The sequence below is a fragment of the Rhyacophila brunnea genome, unplaced genomic scaffold (assembly GCF_057557595.1).
Source record: "Rhyacophila brunnea isolate RB1 unplaced genomic scaffold, BYU_Rbru_1.0 scaffold_24, whole genome shotgun sequence".
Classification (NCBI taxonomy): domain Eukaryota; kingdom Metazoa; phylum Arthropoda; class Insecta; order Trichoptera; family Rhyacophilidae; genus Rhyacophila; species Rhyacophila brunnea.
This window is the reverse complement of record NW_028232904.1, coordinates 20,123,611-20,151,127: the sequence shown is the minus strand read 5'-3', so window position 1 is coordinate 20,151,127 and position 27,517 is coordinate 20,123,611. Positions and strand designations below refer to the sequence as shown.

The window sequence follows — 27,517 nt, the reverse complement described above, 5'->3', positions numbered from 1 at the left end:
CGAGATTTGTTCACCATACGTGTACGTTGAACATTCAATCCGTGAGTATACAATATAAATGTATACAAAAAACGTGAAAATGCCGGCTACTGATTATGATAGGTACCTCGGACAGTCCGGTGTTAAATCGACCAGTAAGACCCCGACAATTGCAGAACGGAATAGTGGGTCCCGGGCATAATTTAAGTAGGTATAATTTGTCATAAAAATAAAAACCTGTTAATACAACTTCCACTCTGTGAAGGACCAAATGATCCTCTTAGGATCAGACATGGTAATCTAATCAAATGTTAAGCCTTAAGAAATTAATAAAATAGCATCTGACGGAACGTGTCCATTGGACGTCCTACATTTACTCCTAGATTGTCCAATTGTTAGCAAGGAGCGGCACAACCTGAACTTTTTATTATAGATGGCAGATGTGGACATTCAAGACCTTCCGGAGACCATGGCAAACGAGACCGGAAGAGATATACTTTTTAATTTCTGTATTGATGTAATAAAAAGAATCAAAATAATAAATGGTGACATGTAATGATGATTCATGCCTTTCAGATCCAGTGACTGCAATCATATAAGATAGGATAAGTATATACTCAGAATATCAGTCCTATGTGACATTTCTTTTACCACGGGAAAAACTCGGCTATAAATGGCAGTTCTCAGTTCTCAATGAATACGCCAAAATATTCATCAGAATCACCACCGCCTGGCGGTTTCATGGGCTCTGGGCGGTTTCAAATTAGAAATACCCGATGCGGGTAAATGAATGGTTTTCAATAAGGCGTCTTTCTCAGCCGGTACAATTTTCATTTAACTAGCATCAAGTAGGGTAGTTTGCGTGCCAAAGTCCTTAAAGACAAGTATATAAGTACTTCGATAGTAAATGCGAGGTATCCATAAAGGCATCTAGAGAAAAAAAATAGCATAATATTGAAATCTTGAGAATAACGAGAAATCACAAGATGATGAATAGAGCCAAATGGATATTAAAAATACGGTCCGAATTAAATTATATTTGGTGCCCTTCGACTATAAAATTGGCCAGGCCTGTCGTAAGTCACCTCTATTGAACTTATAATGAGCAATAATAATTTCAATAAATCACCCAGATACGTAATTATTTGAACATGAAAAAAATGTCTTCCTCTATTACCCCGCGTTGTCTATTGATTGGCACCTTCTCGGATGTGTCACTGCGAGCCATCCCGGTTGACGGCGCGCCCACCTTAACGCCTCCGCCAGTCGCTGCAGTTACACGGTGTTCATAAAAAAAAATCGTTTAAATTACAATTTTAAATAATTACCTACGTATAATATTCAAGTGTTAAATGTGGCTGAAGATTTGAAGACACCCAACCATCACTGGCATGGCCCCCACAAGGGTGAGGCTGATAAGACTCTAGCCTGGGGGGCCGGGCTTACAGGGGGGGGGCTTGGTATGTGTGTGAATATGTATATATAATCGATTCAGAAGTGCCCATGATGAATTAATTAAAAATCAAATTTTAATATATATTTTGAATTATTTACCAACTTAACATTCACAAAATTTATTTATTTATTGATATATAATTTTACTCATAAATAATACTTACATAAATATAGCCTCAAATCTTGATACACACTCTTTACAATGAAAAATAAATATACACTCCAATATAAATAAAGTTTTATGAATATAAATTAACAGTGTAGAATGTTAGGCTCGGCCGTAGTGATTTGGCGGGCGCGGCGCGGCTGCGTCTTGCGAAACTCAAACGTATAACCGTGTGTATTATGCCCCAAAAAAGACACTGTCTACGATCATTTTACACACGGTTATACGTTTGAGTTTCGCAAGACGCCGCCGCGCCGCCCCACGCGACCACTACGTTCTTGCACTTAGTCTCCAGAAATTTGTTTATAAACATATATATTATTTATTATGATACAATATTGGTTATGTTTACAACACGTGCTGTTTACTTGGTTGTATTGAACGACGAACTAAATGGCACTATGCGCATGCGCGTGTACCCCTGAGACCGAAATGAATATGATCATAATAATAAACTATATGTTGCATCGGCGCGCGCAACTTCCGTCACACGCCAAAAATACACTCTGATCTGTTTTCCCAAACGCGCCAAAAGAAGTATAACTTCAAAAATCTTTTTGAAAAAAGGCAGGAATCGAACCTGCATCTCTTGGGTTTACGCCCCGTGCGGATTGTCCACAATGCTACAAGTTGACATACTAATTACGACAAATTTTAACTATTGGCCCTTAATACGCTCATCAGCACTCATCCAAATCAAGCTACTTTTGGCAATTGGTTTTTGTTTATTAAATCAAAGTAGGTACCTACTACTTTAATTACTAACCGACGTCACGGATTTCTCCAATATTTTATGTTGTAACTTACTCGAACTTGCTAACAATTTGTAGTTAACTATTTCTTTTATTCAATGAATAATTCACAAGATTTAAGAATGTACCATTCTAATTATTGAACGTTTCAATATATTTTTCAAAATGAGTCGTACCTATAGTAAGTAAAAGTAGAACTGTCGCAAATATATCGAAATTTAACTAAGAATGCCAAATTATTCTTCTGACCATGATGTACGACTAGCATTATAATATTCGAATCAAACTCATATCTGTGTGGTATAAAATTGTGATGGAAAATAGGGCTTGGTATCAGAATAATTAGAACCGTTCAATACTTTGGAAACAAAAGTAGAACTGTTGAATTTGAATTGAATTTCTAATTTCTAAATGTAGAAACATATTTCATGCTATTATAACACTAAAAAACCCAAAAAAACGTTTTTCGTCATTTTCTCGAAATGATGAATAACGCACAGATCTACTTTTGATACTATACGACTCAAATTATGTATGTTCGATATCTTTATTTAATTTATGGCCTATGTCGATAATATAAAATAAATTTTGCGATCATGCTGTATCTATTATGTTATGTCCACTTCTTATTACTGCGGTCATCCGGGTTAATTCAATTTCAGTTATTACTTGAATTACGAGTTTTGTCTCGTCCATTGAATTTATAGGTAGGTACTTGAACAGTTTCAATTTTCTAGAATCCAATAGTAAACCTTATACATCGGTGGGTATGTCTATAATGCTTAGGTACATGTCAATTGTGCGTAAAACTTTTCACCGTGGCACAGTTCGCCGTGAGCAATTTTATTAGATTCAATATGAACATTAATTCAATTCTCATAGGCCATAGCTGATTTTGGCAAAATTCATCAATTATTCAAGAATGAAAGCCTAACCTAACCTAACCTAACAAATAGTCCAGTACATCAGCTATTTTCAAAATCTGTTTGCTGCTGGCTTCCTGTAAAGCAATGGTTTCCAAAACAACGCCTCCCTTTAAAAAAAATAATCTTGGCGCCTCCCCCCCATCATTAAAATATAGTCAAAAATGTACTAATAATACAAAAATGAAAAGAAAAAAAATAAACAAGGTTTTACCATGTACTTACATTATATTCATTTTAAATTAATTTGTTTTTCATGCGATGAATGTGATTGTTTATTAACACAATCAATTTCAATAGTAGTCAATCTAAATTCATCATCGTTCATTGACAAATGGATTCTATCATGGGCCCGCCGCCCCACATCCTGAAGTGGCCCCCCCAGGTCAGAATCTTTAGCGGGCCCACCAACCTATCGCTGAGGTTAAGGGTAGTGTTTCAATTATTCACGGGAGTTATCATTTAAGTATATATTATTATCATTCATCATATAGGTATTACATCAAATTGCAATTTTTTTTACTATTAATAAAATAATGTGATAGGTACATTAGTAAACTAACCAAGAACTCAGGAAATAGATTTTTGTTTGCTCCAATATATCTGGCGCATAAATCATTTAAAAGTGGAAATATGGCGAACTTATTTTATTTGTAATTTTGATTTCCAAAGCTCCAATTTTTTATGAATGCCTTCACTTTGTCTTTTTAAATCAGTGAATGCATTAGTGGTCCTTGCATTGATTTATTCACTCATTTTTTTTTAAATTTCAACCAAATAGACAAGTGTAACAACAAAATTATCGTTCCTAATTTGCAAACTGCAAACCTGTGGCTACATTAATTGTGTTAAACTGTTCGCGCCTCCCTTTACAACACTCCGCGCCTCCCAGTTTGGAAATCGCTGCTGTAAAGTGTAAACCGACAAGAACCGTGTTTTATTTAGACATGCATTTTATGTCAGTAGGTACTATACGACCCAAAGAGGTTGGACGGTATTTAATATACAGCCATATATTTCCGATACAACATTTCACGATGAAGTGTGATACGGCGAACTGCATACGTGCAAGTTTCCGGACATGGTCTATAATAGGTATTAGCGTTGCCAGACGTCCCGATTTTTGCGGGACGTCCTGCTTTTTAAGCAAAAATAGATTGCCACCAGCTAAATTCATGATTATTCAATAAATAGGTAGGTACAAATAAGACGTTTAGGTTAAGACAAATGAACGCGATGCATACGTGTTTACACACTAATTTCATTTATTTTAAGCATACTAACATCTAATTATTATACCGAACGGGTATTTTCTCATGTGAATTTAAAATAGTCAGATGCAAGAAACAGATGTTCTATACGACTGGTTGGGAACCAGTATTCAGCTATCATCATCATCGTCAGCCGCGGTCAATCCACTGCTGGATGAAGGCCTCCCCAAGCTTCTTCCAACTATTTCGGTCCTGTGTCGTTCGCTGCCATGTATTTCCGCCGAACTTTATCAGTTCGTCAATCCAGCGGCTTTTAGGGCGACCCCGTCTCGTGCCCCTTGGGTACCATTGGATGACTGTCCAGCGGCCGTCCTTTCGGCGAGCAATGTGCCCCGCCCATCTCCATTTCAGCTGTTTGGCAACGTCTATTACATCGCGTACTCCTGTCTGTTTCCTAACCCATTCGTTTCTTTCGCGTGATGCCCAACATACACCTCTCCATGCCTCGCTGTGCGACTCTAGCCTTTGGATATCTCTCGTGTTGAGGGTCCACGTCTCGCAGCCATACGTGAGCACGGACAGCACACATTGATTGAACACCCTAATATACTATATATAGACATAATGGTAGGTCATTCTTGAAGATACTATTCAGACGTCCGAAAGCACTCCATCCCAGCTTTGTTCTGCGAGCAATTTCATCGTGCATGCTTCCGTCTATGGGCACCTGCTGTCTGAGATAGACGTAGCTGCTGAATTGCTCGAGTTGGGTGCAGCGACGTCACTAGAAAAAAGGCCTCCCCATTTTTTATACAGTATTTTTTATCATCCTTTCGTGACTCCAATATCGAAGAATTACCAACTAAATATTATAGGTACCACTAAGACATACAAAGTTAAATTTATCCTCAAAAGTGGAGATTTTTTGACGTTGGTAATATAGTGGCTTCATGCATTTTTGCGTTAAGTCAGACTGTTATTATTCGAAAATCTGTACGTCTCGTTTATGGTCACCAAGCACGTCGAAAGGCAACGGAAGTAAACTAGAGATCGTGAACCCGATAAAATAATTACAATCCTATTAAACCTTTTAATGTTAATTAATACATTTTGTGTCCAACCAGTGAGCTGATTTTTTTAATGGAAAGATATTTTCGTAATTAAGCTTAGGTAGGTACTTAGTTATTTCTATATATACCAAATGATTCTCCTCGATTTTCCGCCCTTCGAGTAACTGCCGCCCCAAGCGACGCTCAATCTGCCTACCCTCACGGGACGTCACTGGTTGGGTGCCATTAATACAGATAATCGCAGGGTCCGAAAAGCAGTTCTTCATCACTTTTGTCTTTGAGACATCTGTTCTATAAATAAAATAAGTCGCTAATATGTGTCAGTCTGTTGTAATTAAGACTTGTACCTAAATACCTACACGTTATCTCCCATACAGTAAACAAAACGAGAGCAACGCCCTGGTTCTAGCTATAGAGGCATATTCACATACGGATAAATTTCCCAAAATATTTTGGGGAAAAGGCCGCTCTATTTTAATTATGAATAAATTTGACATAAACTAGTGATGATGAGTCAGGAATTGATTAATTCATATCTAGGCGATGGCCAGTCCGGTCTAGCGTTCAATTCTGAAACACTAGCCCAGCGATGACGAACCTTTTCCAGTAGCTGAGTCGACATTTAATTTGAAATTTAGTATTCGAACGCAGAGGTTGGAGCGGACTACCGCCATCTTTAGATTAATAAAGCCTGAGCATAACTTTTTGCACAAGCAACGAGTGGTCCAGTGACCTCTAGACAAAATGCCGCCCCATAGCAACACCAAAATGCCGCCCCATTTTTTATACAGTATTTTTTATCATTATTTCATGACTCCAATATCAAAGAAGTGTGTTGTATGGATAAATTACTAACAAAATATATACCACTAAATTTAACTTAAGTGACATACTTCAATAGACAATATTGCGTTTTCAGATACATTTAAATATACACCTGACCTTTCAGAACTCGCGAATGACGTGCAAAAATATTTGGATAAATTAATTAGGTAAGTATGTACCCACCTATAATTCAAATATAATTCGAAAATATGCACATGTCATTGATAGTCATGTAGAATGTGACGTCCAAGGACAACGGAAGTAAACTAGACATCGTTAAACCTTTTATGTTAATTAATACATTTTGTTTCCAACCAGCGAGCCCAATCTTTTAATGGAAAGATATTTCCGTTATTACTAAGTTTAGATACCTTCCTATATATACCTAATGATTCTCCTCGATTTGCCGCCCTTCGAGTAACTGCCGCCCTCAAGCAACGCTCAATCTGCCTACCCCCACGGGACGTCGCTGGAGTGGTCCACTGCCATACTATTTATTGATAACGTACTTGCAATTAGAGTTTGGTATTCTATAATGACTGAAGAGTATAAAATATGTTATTTGTTATTGTCGTTTAGAATCGACTGTCACATTGACAAACGTCCTAGTGTATTATGATATTATTATACACAGAATATGTTTACTTACTTTGATCGTCACTTCCAAATATTATTAATAACACATAACCACTAAATCAGATGAACTCCAAGGTCTCCAAGATACGTTAAAATAATCTGAAAGAAATCTGAAACTAAGAATACTCCGACATGACAGACGCGTCAGTATGAGCACTCTATAGACAATGACAGGTCATCCATAGACAACGGGAGGGGCGAAAAGTAGGACCAGTAGTGTAATGTATAGACTTCCTTCTTCAGTGGGCAATGAGCGGACCGTTTTTTGAGTTACTCCGCTCCGGGGTCTGCTCCGCTCAGTGTAAAAAGTTTCATGGAAGGCGGCCGTGCACAAACCGCGGCTGGATATACATGGCAGGTGGAGATGGTGTAATTCAAGTCAGGTAGGTATTAAGTATAATACCTATGTATAACAATGTTAAAATTTAAAAAAATAAATAGTTAAGGTTTATTATTCGCCATTTTCATTATTAATTCTATTAAACAAAATCGAAGACAGCAAATCGTCTTTCATTACCTGCCTATTCTATCAAAAAATGACGTTATTTATCACTCGGCAGTGTTAACGGCCCACATGCGCCACGTATGGCAAAATGGAGTTTTATGGTATTTTCAGAGCATAAGCCAGGACATTCCTTAAACGTTATAGATAATCTATTTATATAATTTTGAAGCCATGTTATCCTTTACATTAATTATTTTATACATTTGATGACTGCATAAAGTATTTTTATTACATAAAATAGTATTCTTTTAAACCTCTCGATCTAATGTTTTAGAATATAGTCATATTTCAGTACATCCATGTTAAGATTTTTTACATTTATTAATTTTTAAACGCATTTATAAAACGATTAGTAACAATTACAAGATAAAAAGAACTTTTTATATACCACGTTTTTAAATTTTCTGTTGAATCATATAAACTTGACAATTCTATGTATTAATAATTTAGGACAAATAATGAGGCAATTGTCAACAAATCACTTTTTTGCTATTTTGCAACAAACAAACAAACAAACAAACAAACAAACAAAAATATAGAATACTGAAATGTCATTTTGATTTCCATAGTAACGCACGTATATATTAATAATTTAGTTGCTAGGACCTGGCATTGGATTGGCAACCAATAATAGTGGATTGGATTACGGATTTCTTCCGAAATAACTTTTCATACAAAACAGAATTAACTGAAAATGAATTCAATTCTACTTAAAGATGGCTATAAGTATTAAAAGAATGCATTGGCATCGTGTTCTGATATATTCTAAAAGTTTCAAATGTCTAGCTAGTCGGGAAGTTAGTTAAAATCGATTGCAAGATTTGTACTAGATAAACAACCATCGGACAAACAAGAATAAGAGCTAAGAAAAACGTGGTAAAATTAATGTTTACTTTATATAGTGAAACATTTACGATAAAAAAATATATTAATTGTAATCTCTGTGATCCCAAATTTGACAAGAATTAGGCATTTTATTATTCAAAAAATGGGCACGATTAACACATTTGAAGATAATTCTAAAGATAGGTACTAATTACAAGCTATGTCTTTGACCATTCAAATGTGATAAACATCCTACTAATAATGATTGTTTTATAATAATTATTGACCTAAGAATAAGGTAGTATTTTTTGAAATACGCCATTTCTTTTGCTGGAATGAAATGCCATTAGAAATGGCGTATTTCAAAAAAATACCACCTAACGGTTCGTCTTAGGTAAGCGCGTTCGGCTGCGCGTTGGGCGGCGCGCGCAACTCAAACGTATAACCGTATAACCAAAAAAAGACTTTGTCTACGAACATTTTCACACACGGTTATACGTTTGAGTTGCGCGCGCCGATCAACGCTTCGCCGACTTCGCCCACGTAAGACGCCCAGTAAGCAGTGCATGGCCTGTCTACCCTACGGGATGTAACTGTAATTTTAGCGCAGAACAGATTAATAAGATAGAAATGCCAGTGGCCATGAATCAAGGCTTTATTACTTTATGACGGTCAGGCCTTAAGATGCATGCATTAGGTACAAAACGTGTTGAGTATCTTCAAATATTAACAATATTGAATGCGCGTTTCGTTCACGTGTCAAAATTTAATGCATATTATGATACAGAAATAACTTATCCCGTATTTCTCCACACTCGAGAATCAAACTTTTAGCCAGATCTCACATCAAAACTCGTCTCGCCTGCAACGTATCGAAAATGTCATCGTTATTCACAAAACACACGTTGCCAAATGGAGCTCCGCAGATTGGTCGAAAGCGACTTTTTAGTTTGAAAAAATATCTACTGTTGCAATCGACAAGTTGCATGCTTCTCGGGCTGCGAGCTGAAGACGCCAGAACGCATACGAACACCTACGAATTGGTCATTCCTATACCGGCTCACTGATCACCGCATTTAAATATCTGTACGTTTCGAAGGTCACGTGCGACTACTGCTAGGTAGATGTGCGCGGTCTTCATATGCAACACCCGATTGACCTTCTTGGACAGTTTGATTTATGGCTGTGCGGCAGACGAGGCGAGTTTAGATGTGAGAGCTGGCTTACAGTTTCACCCAGAAGGCAACCCGCTTCCTATTATTTTTATGTTCCCTTCACTCTAGTCATAGTCCAAATACTTGCCATTTTGCAATTGTCACTCGAGTCTCGGGTTCACTATCGCTGCACCAACCTAGTAAAGGATAGATACTAATCATGATTATTGCCGTAAGGTCAGAAGATGAGGTCAATTTTATGAATAATTAATTAAAACAGGTCACGTTGAGTGTCTTAATTATAAATGTAAGACAAATTGTCAGATGATGTAATTACGACATTCTGAGACAATGTTTTTCGAATTCCATGAAAGGATAGACCAAATAGACCAGCGGTTGTCAAAACTTTACATTTCAGAGCGTCTCAAAAAAAAACCACGGCCCCAATCCCCACATTTTGGATCCGGACGTGGGTTAGTGTGCAGATATTGCACGTCGGTCAATTGGTATATTGTCCGGAATTAATATGGTTAGATATTACTAGCGCTAGAAATGGAAAATTATACTAACCGGAGCGCTCGATAATTTTTAGAGACTATTAACACATACGTTACAGTTCCCACCACCACCCGTCATATATGCATGGTCGCTTTCTATGATGCTTTAAACGTGTCTGAAAGAAGTGATTTTAAGTGCTCATTCCGTCCCGAGACGGAGCCGCATGGGACTGATGCTGCAACCATGCACCGTAGTGCTTAAAGAAGAAAGTTAAGAAAGATTTTTTTTGTTTTTTGGACTGGCTCTTCAGTCCGCTGACGTTAAGCGCTTTGTGTACCCGCATACTGAGTGTCACGAATTGAAATGGATGAGTCTACAGAAGAGTCGGAGGATCTAATTTTATGTGTATTATGTACAAATAAGTGGTTTATTTTTTTGTTATATAAGTACCTACAGTCTTTAAACTTGTGGCATGCAAATGTTGTCAGCGCCGCAGGCGAAAACAGGTTTTCCGACACCGCATAAATATAATATTTTACCATAAGTTCGACAAGTTTCGTATTAAATTTCAAATATGTATTGATAGGTATGGGTTTACGTACGGTGTTGATTTATACTTTTCCACTTATTAAAAACATGGATTCAGGGACATTAAGTATTACGTAAGTATATTTCGCTTGACAAGTAACAATTAATTATTAACAACATTTGTAACCGCACCGTGTATTTTAGAGGCGACGTTCAAGGCTCGGGGTTAGGTTACCGACTGACCGTACCTACTCTCGATCCTTCGTCCGCCCAGAAACAGATAACGGTAACTTTCTTTTTGTTTGTTTCGCTGTGCATCCTGGTCTAGCCTTGACTCATTTATAGTTACAATAATATCTGTACCTCAGAGGCAGACGGATGCAAATCCAAATACCCAATTGTTCAGGAGAGCCAAAAAACAATTTTTATTTTAAACAAATACTCATAACTTCTAAGAAAATATACATCATTATTTTTTTTATTCTAATTCAATTAAAGTACTTCTGGAATATGTTAGAAAGGAATAAATATAATACAATTTTATATCTAAAAAAAATAAAATAAAAAACCTAGTGTGGATTTGCATCCTTCTGCCTCTAAAGATATTTTGTTAATGTGGATTTGTATCTTATTTACCTAGCCAAAATAAAACAATTTATAAGTTAAAAAAATTTATAGGTATTAATATAACAATTTAAAAAAAAATTTTAAATTTTATTATGTCATCATCATCATCACCAGCCTGAATCTATTCACTGCTGGATGAAGGCCTCGCTAATCTCCAAGCTGATTCCACTTCTCTCGTTCCTGTGCGTTGCGTTGTCAAGTTTTTCCGCAGAACTTTATCATTTCATCGATCTAGCGACCTCTAGGTCTCCCTTGCGGATGTTTTTTACCTCTTGGATATACCACTGGATGACTAAATTTGTCCAACGATTGTCCTTTCTTCGAGCCATGTTCCAGCCCATTTCCATTTGAGGTTTTTAGCAAACTCTATCACATCATTAATCCTTGTCTGTTCCCTTATCCACTCATTCCCTTTTTTGTCCGTTTGCGTTATGCCCAGCATGCACCTTTCCATACCACGTTGTGCTACTCTAAGTTTCTGGATCTCTCTTTTACTTAGGCTCAATGTTTCACACGCATGTGGTTACGGGAAGTACACACTGGTTGAACACTTTGCACTTTAGGCATTTTCGAAGAAATTATTCAGGCGGCCAAAAGCACTCCAGCCTAGCTTTACTCTGCGAACAATTTCATCAAATATACATCCATCTATAGACACTTATTGTGCCAGATAGATGTAGTTTTTCACCTGCTCGAGCTGAATGCCATTGATGAGGATCTCTTTTTGGCCCGAAAAGCAGTTTAACATTACTTTATTCTTTTATACATTTATTTTCAAGCCTACTTTGTTGCTTACTCCAGCGAGTTACTGCATTCTGCTTTGGAGGCCTTCTGAGTCTTGCAAACTACTATTTATTGTTATCGGCAAAGCGTAGATGACTCACGTATTCACCATTTATGGGGACCCGTGTCATTCCAGTCAAGTTGTCTAAATAAGTCTTCAAATGTAGCTGTAAATAGTTTAGGTGAGATTGTATCACCTTGTCGGACTCCTTTGCTGATAGGAAATGCGCGATGGTTTATGGAGATGTTGTTGCGCTACTGTATATATTATTGAAAATATTCATATAGCGCCCGGGGATTCCTGGATTTCTGAGTGCATCGAGTATTGAAAATTTCTTTATGGAATCGAACGCTTTCTCATAGTCTATAAAACCCATGGATAGCGGCAGCTTGTATTCCTGTTACCGCTCTGATTTCTCTGATGACTTGGATAATATGGTCCATAGTGCTGTATCCTCCTCTAAAGCTCGTTCTCCTGGCTGGTTCTCGTCTAGTACATATTGCAGACGGTTTGAGAGAATTTTATGTTAGTGGATTATTGGATTTGCATCCTTCTGCCTCTAAGGTAGGTATGGCACTTGCATCTTTATTCTATGCATATCTTGGACTAGGACTTTAATCTCTCTGCCACTAATAGATAAAGCCTTTGGCATGACGATTCTTAAAAAAACGCATTTTCCCCAAAAACGGAGTTGCATCCGTCTGCCTCTGAGGTACAGATATTATCATTATATTCCCAACTCTGTCGATTGGAGGATTTTTGATGGGGGATTTAGGCATTATGATATTTGGTATTCAGTATGTACATGGAATAAGTGAATGTAATAATTACTTTTTAATAATTCGCGAACTGGGATGCAATATCTCATTTTTCCACGAGACGGAGCTGCGTTCCGGTCCATTTCAAGCACTGGACGTTACCATAAATATAACAAAGTCACGGGTGTGATGTTACGTGCAAATAAGGTTTCAACAGATATTGGTAATGTGCAGGTATCGCATGCATCGGAGTGAGGCATGGGGTATGAGACGTAGCCAGACGCTGCGCCTACGCACAAGAATTCCGCCTGATATTAGTTAGTTTAGTGTGCATTATTTATGTTAGACCCAGCCTACCCCTACTGCGCTACACCACTGTTCCCAACCATTTTTATGTCGCGACTCCATTGTAGTGAGTAGCTAAGTAATCTGCGACCCCCGCCACATTAGCATAGTAGAGTGAGGAATATTCATAAAATAAATCTTTAGATTTGAATATCAGTTAATAATTATTATCAATTGTCATAATTTTTTTCTCACTTTACCTATGTTATTCACCTGCAAAATATGAATTGGCAATCATCACATTTGCTTTGATGTTACAGTTTTTACAATCTAACCGTGATCAATGGTTTGGAAACTAAGGAAGCGCCCAGTTTCATGTATTTTTGTTACCTATATGATGGCCAAAGATTGCACTTTAAAGAACGCCAAAAACCGTCAATATGTATGATCAAAAATTAGGATGAATTTCAAAATCCGTTAAAATTGTCAGTGTGCTTTTCAAATACCCCTGAAATGGATAAACAATCCAATCGCGCTGGCGCGAATCCAGTGGTTAGAGGTTCAAGACCTGTCGGATGTATTTTTTTCAAAAAAAGGTCTTTTCTGGTAGGTATATATCTGAGGTGTTTTTAAATTATGTATGTTCAATAAATTTTATGTTGTTAACATAATTTTTATTGATAATTTTAGTTACTTCGACTATTTTTTGAATAAATATATTTTTAACTTTTACCAACCACATTTATTTTTTCTCCAATAAAAATAACCACAAGACGCCTTTGGCAATTTCTTCATGCATTGCTATATAATATGTGAGTTTCAGAACCCCCTAAAATGATAAGCAAGTTTCAAAGTCCCATAAAATGAAAATTATTTGATTTTTAATTAATTCTCAGTGAAATATGCTAAAAAAGGTGAGTAAAAGATATTAAACAAAATACTCTTTAGAATGTATGAATCAAATAATAAATACATAAAGTTTACATATTTAATAAATGAGTTTTGCTCAGTCTTCTCAAAACTACGTAAAATCATTTTAGGCTGTTTTGAAACTAGACGCTTCATTATTGTCTGTTTTACTTACTTACTCAGATATATTTTATGAGTACAATAATTTTTTCAAACAAAGAAAATGTAGCTAAAAATAATGGGCTGTAAATCAAAATTGCGCCGTAATTTAAAATGCAAATTATAGCATTATGGGCGAACACACGGCACTGCAGTTCGAGTTGGTCTTTCTTGATTTCAAATGAATCTGATTAGTAAACTGGCAGTGTCATGTCTCCGAGTCCTAAACCGTAAACACTATAAGTGAGGCAGGTGTGTTACAAAGTTTGTAATGTATCAAAATTCATTCAACTCGGATTCCATCCAAAATTAGAACTGTACCTTGAACAAAATTGGGGGTTCTAATAGCTCTGATTACAACCTTGATAAGGCTTGCCCCTGCTGTCATTCATATTGCACTGTCCGTGGGATTCATGGTGGTTTTGTCATGAATCCTGTAATGATGTACATATAGGTGAAATTACACTGCCAGATTCTCATGCCAATTGTCTGCCCCGATTGTGAAATGTCACTTTAGATAGTTCAGTGGAGTCGAAGACAAAATAGAATAATTCCTATGGATTGTTCACGGCTCAATCGACGATAGGTGACAATTGTGTTGATGCTAACCGCACATTCTAATAAGGACCTAGGTAATCGTAAAAAGCAGTAAAAATCCAAAAATATATACTTAGAAATAAATAAATATCACATTGCAAGTGTAGTAGAATAGTAAAATCTTTAATAATAATAATAAAAAAATTAACAAAACATTATTTAAAAATTATCCACTTCTGTTGGATAGTAATTGAAACATGATTGTTTTAGAATCGACATTTTTTATATTTTCAAGAGATATCTTCACAGCTTCCATGTCTCCGGTGGCATTTTCTGGTGAGGAACAACACTCGGCAATGACACTCATGAAGCACGTGAAACAGCGGTTTTGAAGATGTTCCGGTAGAGAATTCAACAAGTCTACAACGCTCTCAACTAACGATGGCTTGGCAGTTGCGGAGTTCTCCGATTTGATTAAGTCCTTGAAAAAGAGAAAAAGAATAATTACCACACTTACACAAATGGACTAGGAGAATGGCTAACAATCAATTCTCATAAAAAAAGTCTGTTAATGTAACTTCCACTCTGAACGGTCCACTTGCATAACTTTTTTGCACAATTATACATGACAACCATTTATAGCCTCTCAGTGCTTCTCAAACTTTTTCATACCACGTCCCCCAAATTCAGAAAAAAAATCCAAGGCTCCCTTCAAATTTTAGTCTTTAGTGACTAACAGTACTTTCGTATCCGGAAAATTGTACGTAAACAGTTCAACGCAGGACACTTATTCGTGCGCCGCAGTACGTGAAACATGAGTTTGTGTAACATTTAAACAAATGACAAGTTCTTCGTTGAACATTTCACCGAGGAGTATATTTGTACGTATGCTACAACATGTGGCGAATTTTATGAGATGTCTTTACTAGGTTAGGTTAGGTTAGGGTTAATCTAATTGGAACAGTACTATTTACAAACTATCGCCGCATTTTGTAAGATACGTACAAATGTATTCCACTGTGAAATGTTCAACGAAGAACTCGTCATTTGATAAAATGTTATACGAACTCATGTTTCACGTACTGCTGTGCACAAATAAGTGTCCCACGATGAACTGCATATGTACAACTTACATGTAACCCAGTACTTTACTGTTGGCATCTTACTGAACTACGACGATTTTAACTAGTAGTTGTTATATGAAATGCTTATCGAATTGTGCTATAATGTTGGCTATCCAGCAGATACAGGTTCAATACCCGTTGGGTGACATATTTTTTCTACAAAATGATTTTTCCTAGTGTGTGTATGCATGAGATGTTTTCAAATTATGCATATTCAGTATATAGAATGTTACATTCTCAAATGTTGTGTCTTATTCATTGAATAAAAGAAATAGATTATTGAATTACTGATTAATCTCAGAAAGGGTTATTCGATTTAATGACTCCTTTTAGAAATTCGTGACTCTTTTTATTTTGCTGAATTATAAAGAGAAGAGAGAAACATCGAATGCAATCCTATATAACCTTGAAATTTTGAGATGTTTCCTTATTGAAATACGATATCGATATATTCAACAAACTAAATGGTAGACTGCGAAATCTTTAACGTGAGACCTGGCGGCAGCGCTCGTGTTGCATCTTGTCTATGGTTTTAGATTTCGAAGTATTGAAAGTACTGAAACGCGAGAGGATGGGATGTAGTTCTCCAAGCTGCCCTGCTGTCTATCAGCGTAAAGATTTCGCACTGTATAAGATTACAGAAGAATAAACTAATTAAACGTTGTAAAACTAACACTTCATGTTTCGACTCATCTCAATTACAAAAGCTGATTGACGGAAACCGCATTTGGCATGAAACCTTTTCAGCCATTCGCGAATCGTCCTGATGATTTGTGTACAATTAGTGTTTTCGTGTAAAGTTACACAATTATAATGAAATATTCAATATACAAGCTAAACTCACTTGGAAAATGGATGCCAAGTTTCTGCAGCAGTTTTCAACGCAGTTGAATGAATTTTCAAGCTTCAATTCTTCGGATGCGGAGCCAATCAATTTTAAAACATCACACAGAGTCTTGAAACCAGCTTTTGGATCGTCAGCATCCAATGCAACGGCAGATATTTCTTTGAATTCTTCCAACGTACACCGAGGTAGCAACTGCAAACAAAATATTAAATCAATTCAGATAAAATATCCCCACCCCCCCCCCCCCGGGTCCTTAAGTAAAGAAACGACAACATGAGTAACTAATGACACCTTTAAATATTTGAATACATACTATGAAATTATTGGGTCTGTCATCGTAACTAATATTTGTATGTACAGTACACTCTCAGTAATCCGTCACTCGATTATCCGACAACTACTATAATCCACCGTTACTTTTACTAGTTGAAAGTACAAAATCAAGCTCTATAATTCGCCGGTATTCGATTGTCAAATTCAGTAGTCCGCCGCGTACAAGTATACAACCCAGATGAGACGGGTTTATTTTGGAAACTTCTCCTTCGTAAAACGTACGTTCATCGCGATGAAAGTAATGTACCAGGGAGGAAAGTGCCCAAGGACCGCATCACAATTATGCCGTACTCCAATGCAACCGGAACACACAAACTGAAGCTTTTGGTCATAGGGAAAGCCAGGAATCCTAAGCCATCCAAGAATATCTGCCTCACTGAACAACTTGTGTCAAGTGATTTACTGTTTAATATTTAGTTAATAAACTTAGTTTATAAATATGTATAATTTAGTAAATACCTACTTGATTTCGATTATAAATAAAACTGTAATTTGCTAGTATAAATTTCTCGAAAAACTATTTTTAAGAAATACCTGTTTTAATTTTTACCATAATTTATATGTGTGCACTATAATCCGCCGCATTCACTAAGCGGACACTTGTCTGGTTTTTGGGGTGGCGGATTCCTGAGAGAGTACTAGAGGTGAGTTGGAAATACTGTCACAAGTTTGTGTACTTAAGTTTCGGATGAAACTACCCATACTAAGTATTTGTTGCCCAATAAACTTGTTTCAAGAAACTTGAAACGTATTAGATGTTCGAATTCGATAATATCCGCGCCGTGACTCGCTATTCAGCGCTATTGATATTAAATGCGCGCGAGCGAGATATCATGATACACGTATGTCTAGCCGTGATATTATACTCAACTGTCATTGTTCTCCCTTTCTCCTCTGTTGTAAAGTTGGTATAGTGAAGGACAGAAATGGTCACGTGTTCGTTTTATAGGATACTTTTGAGTTCGCCTTAGGGTTTTAGGTTTAAGAGTTTTTGGTTTTTGGTTTTAGTTGAGTATGAAACTTTATCGAGTCCAGGAGTTCGACGCATGGTATGAGATCTCGCCGTCCGCTAGCTAGTTCGTAGTCTTGCCACGTATGAAATCATCGCCTCGGCGTCGCGACTCGCGTATGTTTAGTATGCGACGGGTTTTAATTTTAGTTTTAGTTGAGTAAGACATTTACATCGAATTGACGTCAGTCGCAAGCCGGAATAACGGAGTTCTGATAACGCTAACTGACTACGCGTTTATCTGGTTTCGTCACGTCAAGTTTCTCGATTTTTTAGTGTTATAATTGTAATTTGTAAACATAAACTGAATTCAAATTATATGCGTGATTGTATAAATGGATAACTACTGAAACATGAGTGACTAGCGCCACAGTTCCAGCTGTACCTGTCTCGAAAATGGGACATTTCAAAAAGCCGACGTATTTTTAACGATTCTATTAAAGCTGATATTTCAAATACTAGTAAGTATTTTGGAACAAGTTTAGATACCAAGTATTTTTTTATACTGGTAGTAAGTATACTTAGACTTCAAAATCGACCAGTTTTACCACCTCTAGAGAGTACTGTATTATTTTCTGTACAAAAATAATATTGCAGGTTGGATGTTGGATGGATCCATGAAGCACCTTCTAGGAGGCGCAAAATATTACAGAATTTAAATAAACATATGAATACTGAATAAGACTTACATAGCATAAAGTTATCTGCAAACTGCCCGTCTCCATGGATTTATCGAAGAACCCTTTGAATGGAGTATTGGGCCACAGCTGCTGGTAATAATAGCCGGTCATCGGACTGACGGTCGATAGCTTTGAAGAGATCCATTGAAATTCACTATCTGTAAAAAATAATACATAGTAAATATGCACCCACCGTGAGCAGATTAGGATGCTGGTCTCTTGATCTGTGAGTCGCTGGTTAAGAGCGTACATAAGTGAAACGGCAAATAATTTTCAACAGTATGTGGAATGAAATTTCGGCCGCGTTGCCACTCGGAAAGTGATGGTCAACCTCTGAGCACGTCAATTTGTTTTGTGATGGCGTCGGAGGAATATATTCTTAAATCATGTAAAGATGACTAAAAAACGTTCCGCATGTACTTGAAAAGAAAACATGTCAATGAATATACTATTATTATTACGAATATAATAATAAACATAACATTAAAAGGACGCATGTTGAATTTTTATGACAAATTATATTTCATTCGGCTTGCGCCATTTGCACAATTCACGCATCGCCATCACGATCTTTTTAGACCATGCCTCAGCTGGAACAAAAACACTGTCAAAAGTGCTATGTTTTAACACCCTTCTCTTGGTTGTGTTAACTTTTAGAGCGAGATAGAGTATGTCAATAATTAAATAATGAAAATTGAGATGTGACTAAAGTGAAACCCCGATTTTACGGTATTCAAGGGACCCTAAAAAAAGAATGATAAATGCGGGAAACGATAAATGCGGGATACCTATATATATATATATATTTTTTAAAAAAAAACTCATTTTTCTCCTGGATTTTTTCGACGTCTTGAATTATTTTCAGTTTCTCAGCTAGAGTTCTAGTTTTCTTCAGGGCTGGCATTTTAGTTGCGACTTATAAAAATTCGTGATACGAGATACGAGGCAAACAAAGCGATGCGACTGAAAGGTCTGTGTGGTATCATAAACAAATTTACGAAAGCGAAATGAAAAATATTCAACAAAAACGGTCAATCGGGATAATGTTTGTGATGGGACCATAATATTTAGACGATAGATCATGGAAAATGATAAATTGGGGAACGGTTAATGCGGGATTATTTAACATTGTTCTTATGGATGTTTGGCTGGCGGGACTTTCAAAAATGAACGATCCGTGCGGGAAAACGATTTATGTGAGAACGGCAGATCGGGGTTCCACTGTATTTTCATAAGTAATCTACGTCACGGGCCACGGCTGCTGCCTCAATTTACAGTTTCCCGCGAGCTGTTGCATGTCAAAGGCGAGTAGCAACATACATTTTTTTAATACATACTGCAATGACATGACTAATAAAATTGTAAGTTATGTTGATATGTTTGATGTTTAAATACAAGATTTCAGGATTCGGGTGGAAAAACCATAGATACGCCAGCACAAACCAGTGGCGAAGGGTGGAAGTAGGCTGTGAAAATCACATAAATAGTGCATACTAAGCTTTGTCAGTCATACGTATTTGTTTCCATTGAACTGTTATGGATCTGTAACTCCCCTCTCTATGATATCTCCCCAATGACAATAAATTGTCTTTTGTTTAATTCATTGACACCCTAAGTTACTAATAATGTACTATTGTTAAGAATATTCGATCGGATTGCGACTATTACAATGTACCTATTCAATATTATATTATTGATCAACCCCAATTTATCCACCCTATCTACCTGTGTTACTACACACATATAAACCCTTGTACATGAACTAAGCGTCACTAATATTACTTACTTACTATTTCATATTAATACTATTGTAAAGGATCCTTGGATTCATTCAACTCGGACCATTCAACTTGTTCAAACTTAACTCTGCTCACCGAGTTGTTTCACTGTGGATCGAACTCTATTGAGTTCTTTCCCTTTTATTTATACACCATGTAATTGTAAATTGAGTATTGACGAATAAACATCTCTGAAGATTAACATCCATCGAGTCTTATAACTGACATAAACCTTCCACTGGATCACGTGAAGGATCGGGGCTCGTTGGCAAGGATTTCCGTTGCCGAAAACATAACAGAACTAAGACTACAATTTGCAGTTAGTGTTAGTTAATATTTAAAATTCAATTAAACTCGCATAAACCAAACCATAATAGATAATCAACACATATTCGTGTATCTATAAAATATCTACAATTATCAAGTTCGAGTTCCCGGGGTTGTTAGTACCAGATGTTTTTTTTGCATTTTTTAAACTTCAAAATTAAATAACAAAAATTAGAGTTAAATTACTGTTTCCGTTGGATGCATTAAAATTTTTACGATAGTTTTAACAATTATTAGTATTTACCAGTGGGTCTCTTTCGTTGGATGAATGCAGCCATTATTGTCTTTTGCACGTTGACAGCCGTCTGCATCACTTCCACAGCTGTTGCGGTAAAACTCTTCAAATCCCACCTCACCCGCTCAATGACAGGTGATAGAATTGCCAACAGCGAAGCCAAGTATATATCGTATGAGTCCGCACAAAATATTTCTTGCAAGACGCGCAACTGAAGCAGTAAGCCTTTTAGATTCCTGTCGGTCAAATTAGACTGTATTTTGGGAATAGATATCTTTAGTAACAAAATTTCATTATCTATGATTTTATTATCGATTACGCCTTTCATTAAATGAACATAACTTGCACATTGTAACTCGGTTTCGAAGACTTCTGTGTTTATGTCATTTAACGCATTTAAAGTCAATATTGACAGATTCAGTGAATTAACATTTTTATATTTATCAATTTGAAATTTAATTTTAACGTCTTTGAATATTGAAAGTTTTCCTAAAGCTTTTAACATAACATTTGTCTGTTCAGAATTCTTAACACTTTCGCTGACAATTTTCTCGCAAAACGTAATCGGATTTTGAATGAACAGCGTATAGAGGTTTGTCTCTTTTCCTGGATCATCAATATCGATTAGTTTATTAAAATATTCAGTCATCTGCGCTTGGTGATCCTGTGATTCTAAAACATCACCGATCTCGTGCTCTGAAAATATTGATAAAATTAACGCGATCTGTTCTTCGCGACGTAATTTTGATAGCACCGTCATAGCTAGCGTCTTTAAACATTCAGGATACTCATTTTTAATTTTGCTATAAAGTAAATTGACAGTTGTTGTTACAATTAAACTATAATCGCTTTCTTGTAAGATGTCAATGTTATCCATAACACAATCTATACATTCCTTATCTTGAAAGACAAAATCTTTTTTGATCATCGCTGTCAACCATTCCTTTTGTTTGGAATTATTTTTATCGTTTGCGTTAGTTAAAAATGTGTTTCGATCAGCGTCTTTTATAAAATCGTCTAGTTCAAGAGGTTTACTCGATATCGCGTCGAGCATATTTGTTAATTCGTTTTCCGACATATGATTACTTTTAATCAATTCTTGTAGTCGGTAAGCATGCTCACCGACGGATCTTTGAAGAGTTATATCCGACTCTTCGTCACTGTAATCAAACCAACACATAAACATGGTAACTGTAATTTGCATCATGCTCAACGTGGCATATTCGAACAACAGTTCATTAAACTTCGAAAGATATCCCTTGATAACGTCATCATTTTTCAATACGATCTTCGTCTTATCGTATTCGTAATACGTAGTAAAATATAATTCAAATTTAGAACTTTCAACTTTGGTCAACTGTTTTGAGTAAATATTAAAACAGTTGATCAACATTTTCAGCATATTTAATTGCGCATGTCCACAATATTCATTTATGTCCAATTTATCACCCGTCGTTAATTTTTTAGGTGGCTCTATAAATGATTTAAGTAATACAGTCATTTTCTCATAAACTTGACAAAAAATTTTATTACACACATCTTCTTCCATCGGGTATTCGATGAATCTTGAAACCATGGCATACGCAGAAGTAATAAGTGACCTTATTTGTTTTGTCTTTCGTTCTGGTTTGACGTAATTTATATTTTCCGCTGCAAGTTCGAACAACTGGACAGCCAGCAATGGATAAGTATACGTAATTGCTTCGCAATAAAAACTGTTTAAATTCAATCCTGTAATAAGACTGATCAAAACGCATTTTGATATTAAAGGGGTGACCCAAATTATGTGACCGATTTCGTCACTGTCCACCATTTTGGTTAGAACAATTATATCGGAATTTAAAATGAGGAAGAATGTGATCTTGCGTAAGACTTCAGAGTGCTGAGACAGATCCGCGCTATCTTCAGATATGTAACCTTTATCCGAGAGCAGTTTGAATAATACATCGACGACGGACTGAATTTCTTTTGTGTTACCTGAAACATATTTATTACTTTAAGTTAGTGTCTGAGGATTTAAAGAGTATAAGCAACAACATTAGGTACAGCATAAGATTTGTCACACATATAAACTAATGCGGTAATCATACCACTCAGCATTATAAGTGTGACACACTTCGGTATTCATGTTTTGTTTTCAAAACAAATCGGAGTAGCGGAAGCGATTGTCAGCACTTTCCTCAATCATAACCTAGATCAGGGTTGGCGAACCTTTTTATGTACATGTGCCAAAATTTCCCAAATATTATTTTTCAACTCTGACGTGCCAAGCATTTTTTCACGAGGTAAAAATAGTTTTTAAAAAATTATATTTAAAAAAATGATGATGTTCTAGATACCACTCACACAACATAGCAGACATATATATATATATATATATATATAGCTTTATTACTATTTTCAATTACGCCATACATTTCGGTCCACCAATTTTGAAACTGTCTGCCAGAATTACTACTACTAGCTTCACCAAGTTTTTGTTTCTTAAATGGTGGTCATTTTTGTGGGTAGAAATGAAATTATTTGTTAATGTATTAATTAGTTTGGTTCTTATCGCACAAATTGACACGAGAATTGCTCCGACCAGATGAGGCATTCTCTCGCTACAGTGGTCTCAAGCATTGTAAATCGATCAAAATCAGAGGTTCACGGCACGGCACCCCCCGCCGCCTAATGAGGTTAGTGTGATAATTAGGGCCCGGATTCATAAGTTAGTGCATGTTTTGTTGGGGTGTATGCACAGCTATGAGAGTTGCACAGAAATGCATTTTGAAAGAGGCAGAATCCAAAAATAAAATTTTATTGTGCATATAAATGTATATTTGAGACGTAAGAGCATATTTCATAAATAAATGCATATTTTAGGGCTGTTGCATTTATAATTATATATTTTTTTTACCGAAATATTACTAAATTAGGTGGGTAGATAGTTTAGGTGCACTTGTATTTTTTTTATAGCATCCCCGAGCTGTGGATTTATCAGAAAAAGTGAAGTCAACTCGGGCATCTTTATTTAAATTTTGCGCAATCACTTCTGTAGACGTTGAAAGATCGTTTTCCGTATATAAACAAAATAACTGACAGATTTGTGGAAAATTTTAATGCCAGAGCACACTATTGAAAAAAATATTGTAAGTAACTTTTTTTCGGACAAAAAAACAGTGGGTACCTATATAGTACCTATTTAGGTTTTTAGTATTTAGTCGTTTTTGTTTTTTAAAGTTGTGTATAGTTTACATTGCATTTCTTATTCAATTATTTGCAACAAACTATTTTGAAAATTGTAATTGATTAACTTTATGTTGATATTTTGTGTTTTTTGTTATTGTATTCTATTGATTATTACCTATTAATTTTTTATTCGACTTTTTATCAGTAATATTTGGTGAAGTAGGTATTTACAAATTTTTTCCATAAAAATGTGAATTTTTAACTGCATATTTCTTTGATTTTAGTGCATATTTTAATGATTTTAAGTGCATATGTGCATGCATATAATCATGTTTTTTCTTGCATATAAATCCGCTCCCTAGTGATATTATATGAGGCGCATAAAGTCTAAGGACCGACCTATCCAATTATATATTTCAATTAAACGTAATGCTTATTGTTGAAGAGTATTTGCAAAATGTCATTTATTATAATAGGTAGTTTTTTCTCTTTAAATGCGTGATATGCAAAATCATCACGTGTGCCATAGGTTCACCACCCCTGACCTAGATCAACAGTGTCTAATATGATTTATTTAATTGCAACAATGACTCTTGCAATGTATTGATTTCATGTGTATAAATAGCGAGGACGATCCATAACTCGTCACTCATCTCGAGTCTGGTCACTCGACAGTCAACCACTTGAGTCCAGTCTCGCGATCCTATTAATCTCTCAATAACATCAACCTCATCAGTACCTTCGTGCCCGCGATATTAACGATCAAAACGTCATCTGTATCACTGCATTTATTATTACTGTATCGATAAATAAACTTTTTCCTCGAAACTACGGCTATACTCTCTACACACCTCATAATCCCTTCATTAATATTGTTGGTGTGCTTGGCGCTCAAAAAGCCTTCGTATTGTGCCATCCCCTATCGGAGGACGGCCACCATCAGGGCAATCTTTGCCTTTTCACCTGCTACTCGAAATAGTTCGGTAGAGCTGCACTCGTACCAATCACGGAGGTTGTTAAGCCACGAAATGTTGATCTTTCCTTGGGTAAATGTGCCGCAGAGGTGGACATGAGATTTTACAACTTTCTTTTTAGACCAAACCAAACCTAACCTAATCTAACCTACCCCAACCTAATATTAACCTAATATAATCTTAGTTTGTGATAATGGTGTATCAAAATGTGTGAAAATTTCAAATTTTCAATTAACGGTTATTGGATCGAAAAGCCGATGCGCCGACAGAAAAAGGTATTTATTATAATTGTCTACATGGAATAAACTGTTTTTGTAAAAAAAAAAAATTATAAAAGCTTGTGTCCACCTCTGCGGCACAATTACCTTTCCTTGGATGACAAGTTGGGGAATGCTGTACTTCAGTCATCTCGTAATGTGGCCGAGGTACTGTAGTTTTCTGATTTTCATACTACGCAGTAAGCAGGTTGTGTGTTAATTAGGGCAAGGGATTCTAAGAGGGCAGCCGATTAAGAAAGAAATACAAATAACACAACTTTCTACAGTAGATAAAATGCTTATTTGTAGTTTATCACCTTTCTAGACCTTAATGTCTGTCATCCAATCCAAGTAGAGGTTCTGCAAAATTTAAAAAAAGTTCCGCCAGACAAAAAAGATTGGGAATCATTCAAGCACAAACGCCTGAAAAAAATGCTGACATACGCATGAGCTCCGTCTAAATGCATGTAAATATAAGTAAATTAGGAAAAAATAGGAAGCAAGCGTGTTTCGGCCATTTCGACCAAGCGAGCGAATGTTTGTTCTTCCCCCACTCCAGCGAAATTCTCTTAATGTAGACGCTTTTTGTCGAGTGAATGAGAATTCTTTTGGATTCTACTGAGATTCGCTGCATGCTCGCTAGTTCGCATGTTCGCTAGAATGCTCTCAGAATGCTCGTTCGTTTGATCTAAACGCATCCTAGAGCGAGAGAACAGTTGCGTTGAGCATTCTTTCGTGTTCGGTCGTGCTTGCTGGTGGAGCGGTTTCATCAAAGCGTTCTTCAATCGCTGCCGAACATACTTATACGATTTTTTTTTTTTTTTTAGAATTATTAATAACCATGTCCTTGCTTTTTCGTACAAGGTGGTTGTTAGTAATTTTGAACAATCACAAACACCCAGGCTTTGAGAAAAACACATAAATGTTTTTGTCATGACCGGGAATCGAACCCAGAACTCTCGGGTGGAAGGCCAGCGCCTTACCCATTGCACCACGAGAGCCGCCTACTTATACGATTACTGAATAAATTATGTTCTATATTCTACTTTCTCTATATTCTTCTTTTAGTACCTATAAACTTGTTATGTGGATATTGTTCACTAGGCGTTTACACCAGCCGAGCATGAACAGGATGCTCTGGCTCTCGCTCTATGTTCTTGTTCGTTTGGTTTAAATGCACCTTTACGAACTTTCTGTCAAAACCCGAAACTACAATAAAATATATTATATTATGTAAAATAAATCGTGATAGGTGAAAGGTATGAAGTCCGAAAATTAATGCAAGCGGCCAATAAGTGCTACTTTTGTACTTGACATCCGAATGCTACCACGAATAACATTACCTGCTCGGTATTTTAGGTCCATGAAGTTGTGCGAATTGTTCGCTTTCATTAAAGCGCCTTGAATCTGCGATAATTCTGAATCAAAATCCATTTTAATGATATAAACAAAATGGATTATTATTTTTAAACGAATGACATATTTTGCGGCGCGCTTTCAACAAAAACGTCAAAATTCGAATAGAATGGACCATAGACTAAAATAAAATAAAATAAACAACATTCAAATAATAATAGATAAGAATTAACACAATAGAGTATAGATAGACAGCTGATCTAGAATACAAATTTATTAAAAAACCATTAGAAAATCTTTTCTAAGTGACTTAATAATATTTTTTGCAACGACTACCTACATAAAGTGACATACTGATTGAATAGGTATTGTAATGGAGCAAATTGATGGATTGATGAAGTGAATTTCGGATTTTCTACATCCACGAATGCATAGTGCCTACCTAGGTACCTACCTAACAGCTATCGAAATTTGTTTGTTTGAAATCGAATAGGTAGGTAGTTATCTGAATAATTTATAATGGATCGGTATTTCACATCTAGTCTAGGTAGTTGTGCTCAGCCGTAGTGGTTTGGCGGGCGCGGCGGCGTCTTGCGAAACTCAAACGTATACCTATATAACCGTGTGTGAAATGTCAGACAGTTTCTTTTTTGGGGCATAATTAATGTGACCATTTATTTTTGTCCACAAAACGGGACATCTACCAATTTTTACGTAATAATATGTGTATTCAAGAAAACGCGTATTTTTTCATAGTTTTTATTTGGTAATAAAAAGAACAGGAATGTTGATGAAGAAAAGAAAAAAAGAAACAGGAATGAATAGGTAATAGAAATATAA

The 27,517-nt window shown here is 36.1% G+C and overlaps 1 protein-coding gene across 2 annotated transcripts; it reads right to left on the bottom strand.

Moving 5' to 3' along the window:
* Nucleotides 1-14,741: 14,741 nt before the first annotated feature.
* LOC147069157 (uncharacterized) lies at nt 14,742-26,860 on the bottom strand. Of its 2 annotated transcripts, XM_085951281.1 has the most exons (5): nt 26,665-26,860; nt 20,929-22,896; nt 18,589-18,737; nt 16,555-16,749; nt 14,742-15,067 (listed from the first exon to the last, which is right to left on the bottom strand). In XM_085951281.1, the coding sequence occupies exons 1-5, from the start codon at nt 26,753-26,755 to the stop codon at nt 14,813-14,815; spliced, it is 2,658 nt and encodes an 885-aa protein (XP_085807407.1). In that variant the 5' UTR covers nt 26,756-26,860; the 3' UTR covers nt 14,742-14,812. The 2 variants fall into 2 exon arrangements, with proteins under 2 accessions (XP_085807407.1, XP_085807408.1); XM_085951282.1 differs by lacking the exon at nt 20,929-22,896.
* Between the last annotated feature and the right edge of the window lie 657 nt (nt 26,861-27,517).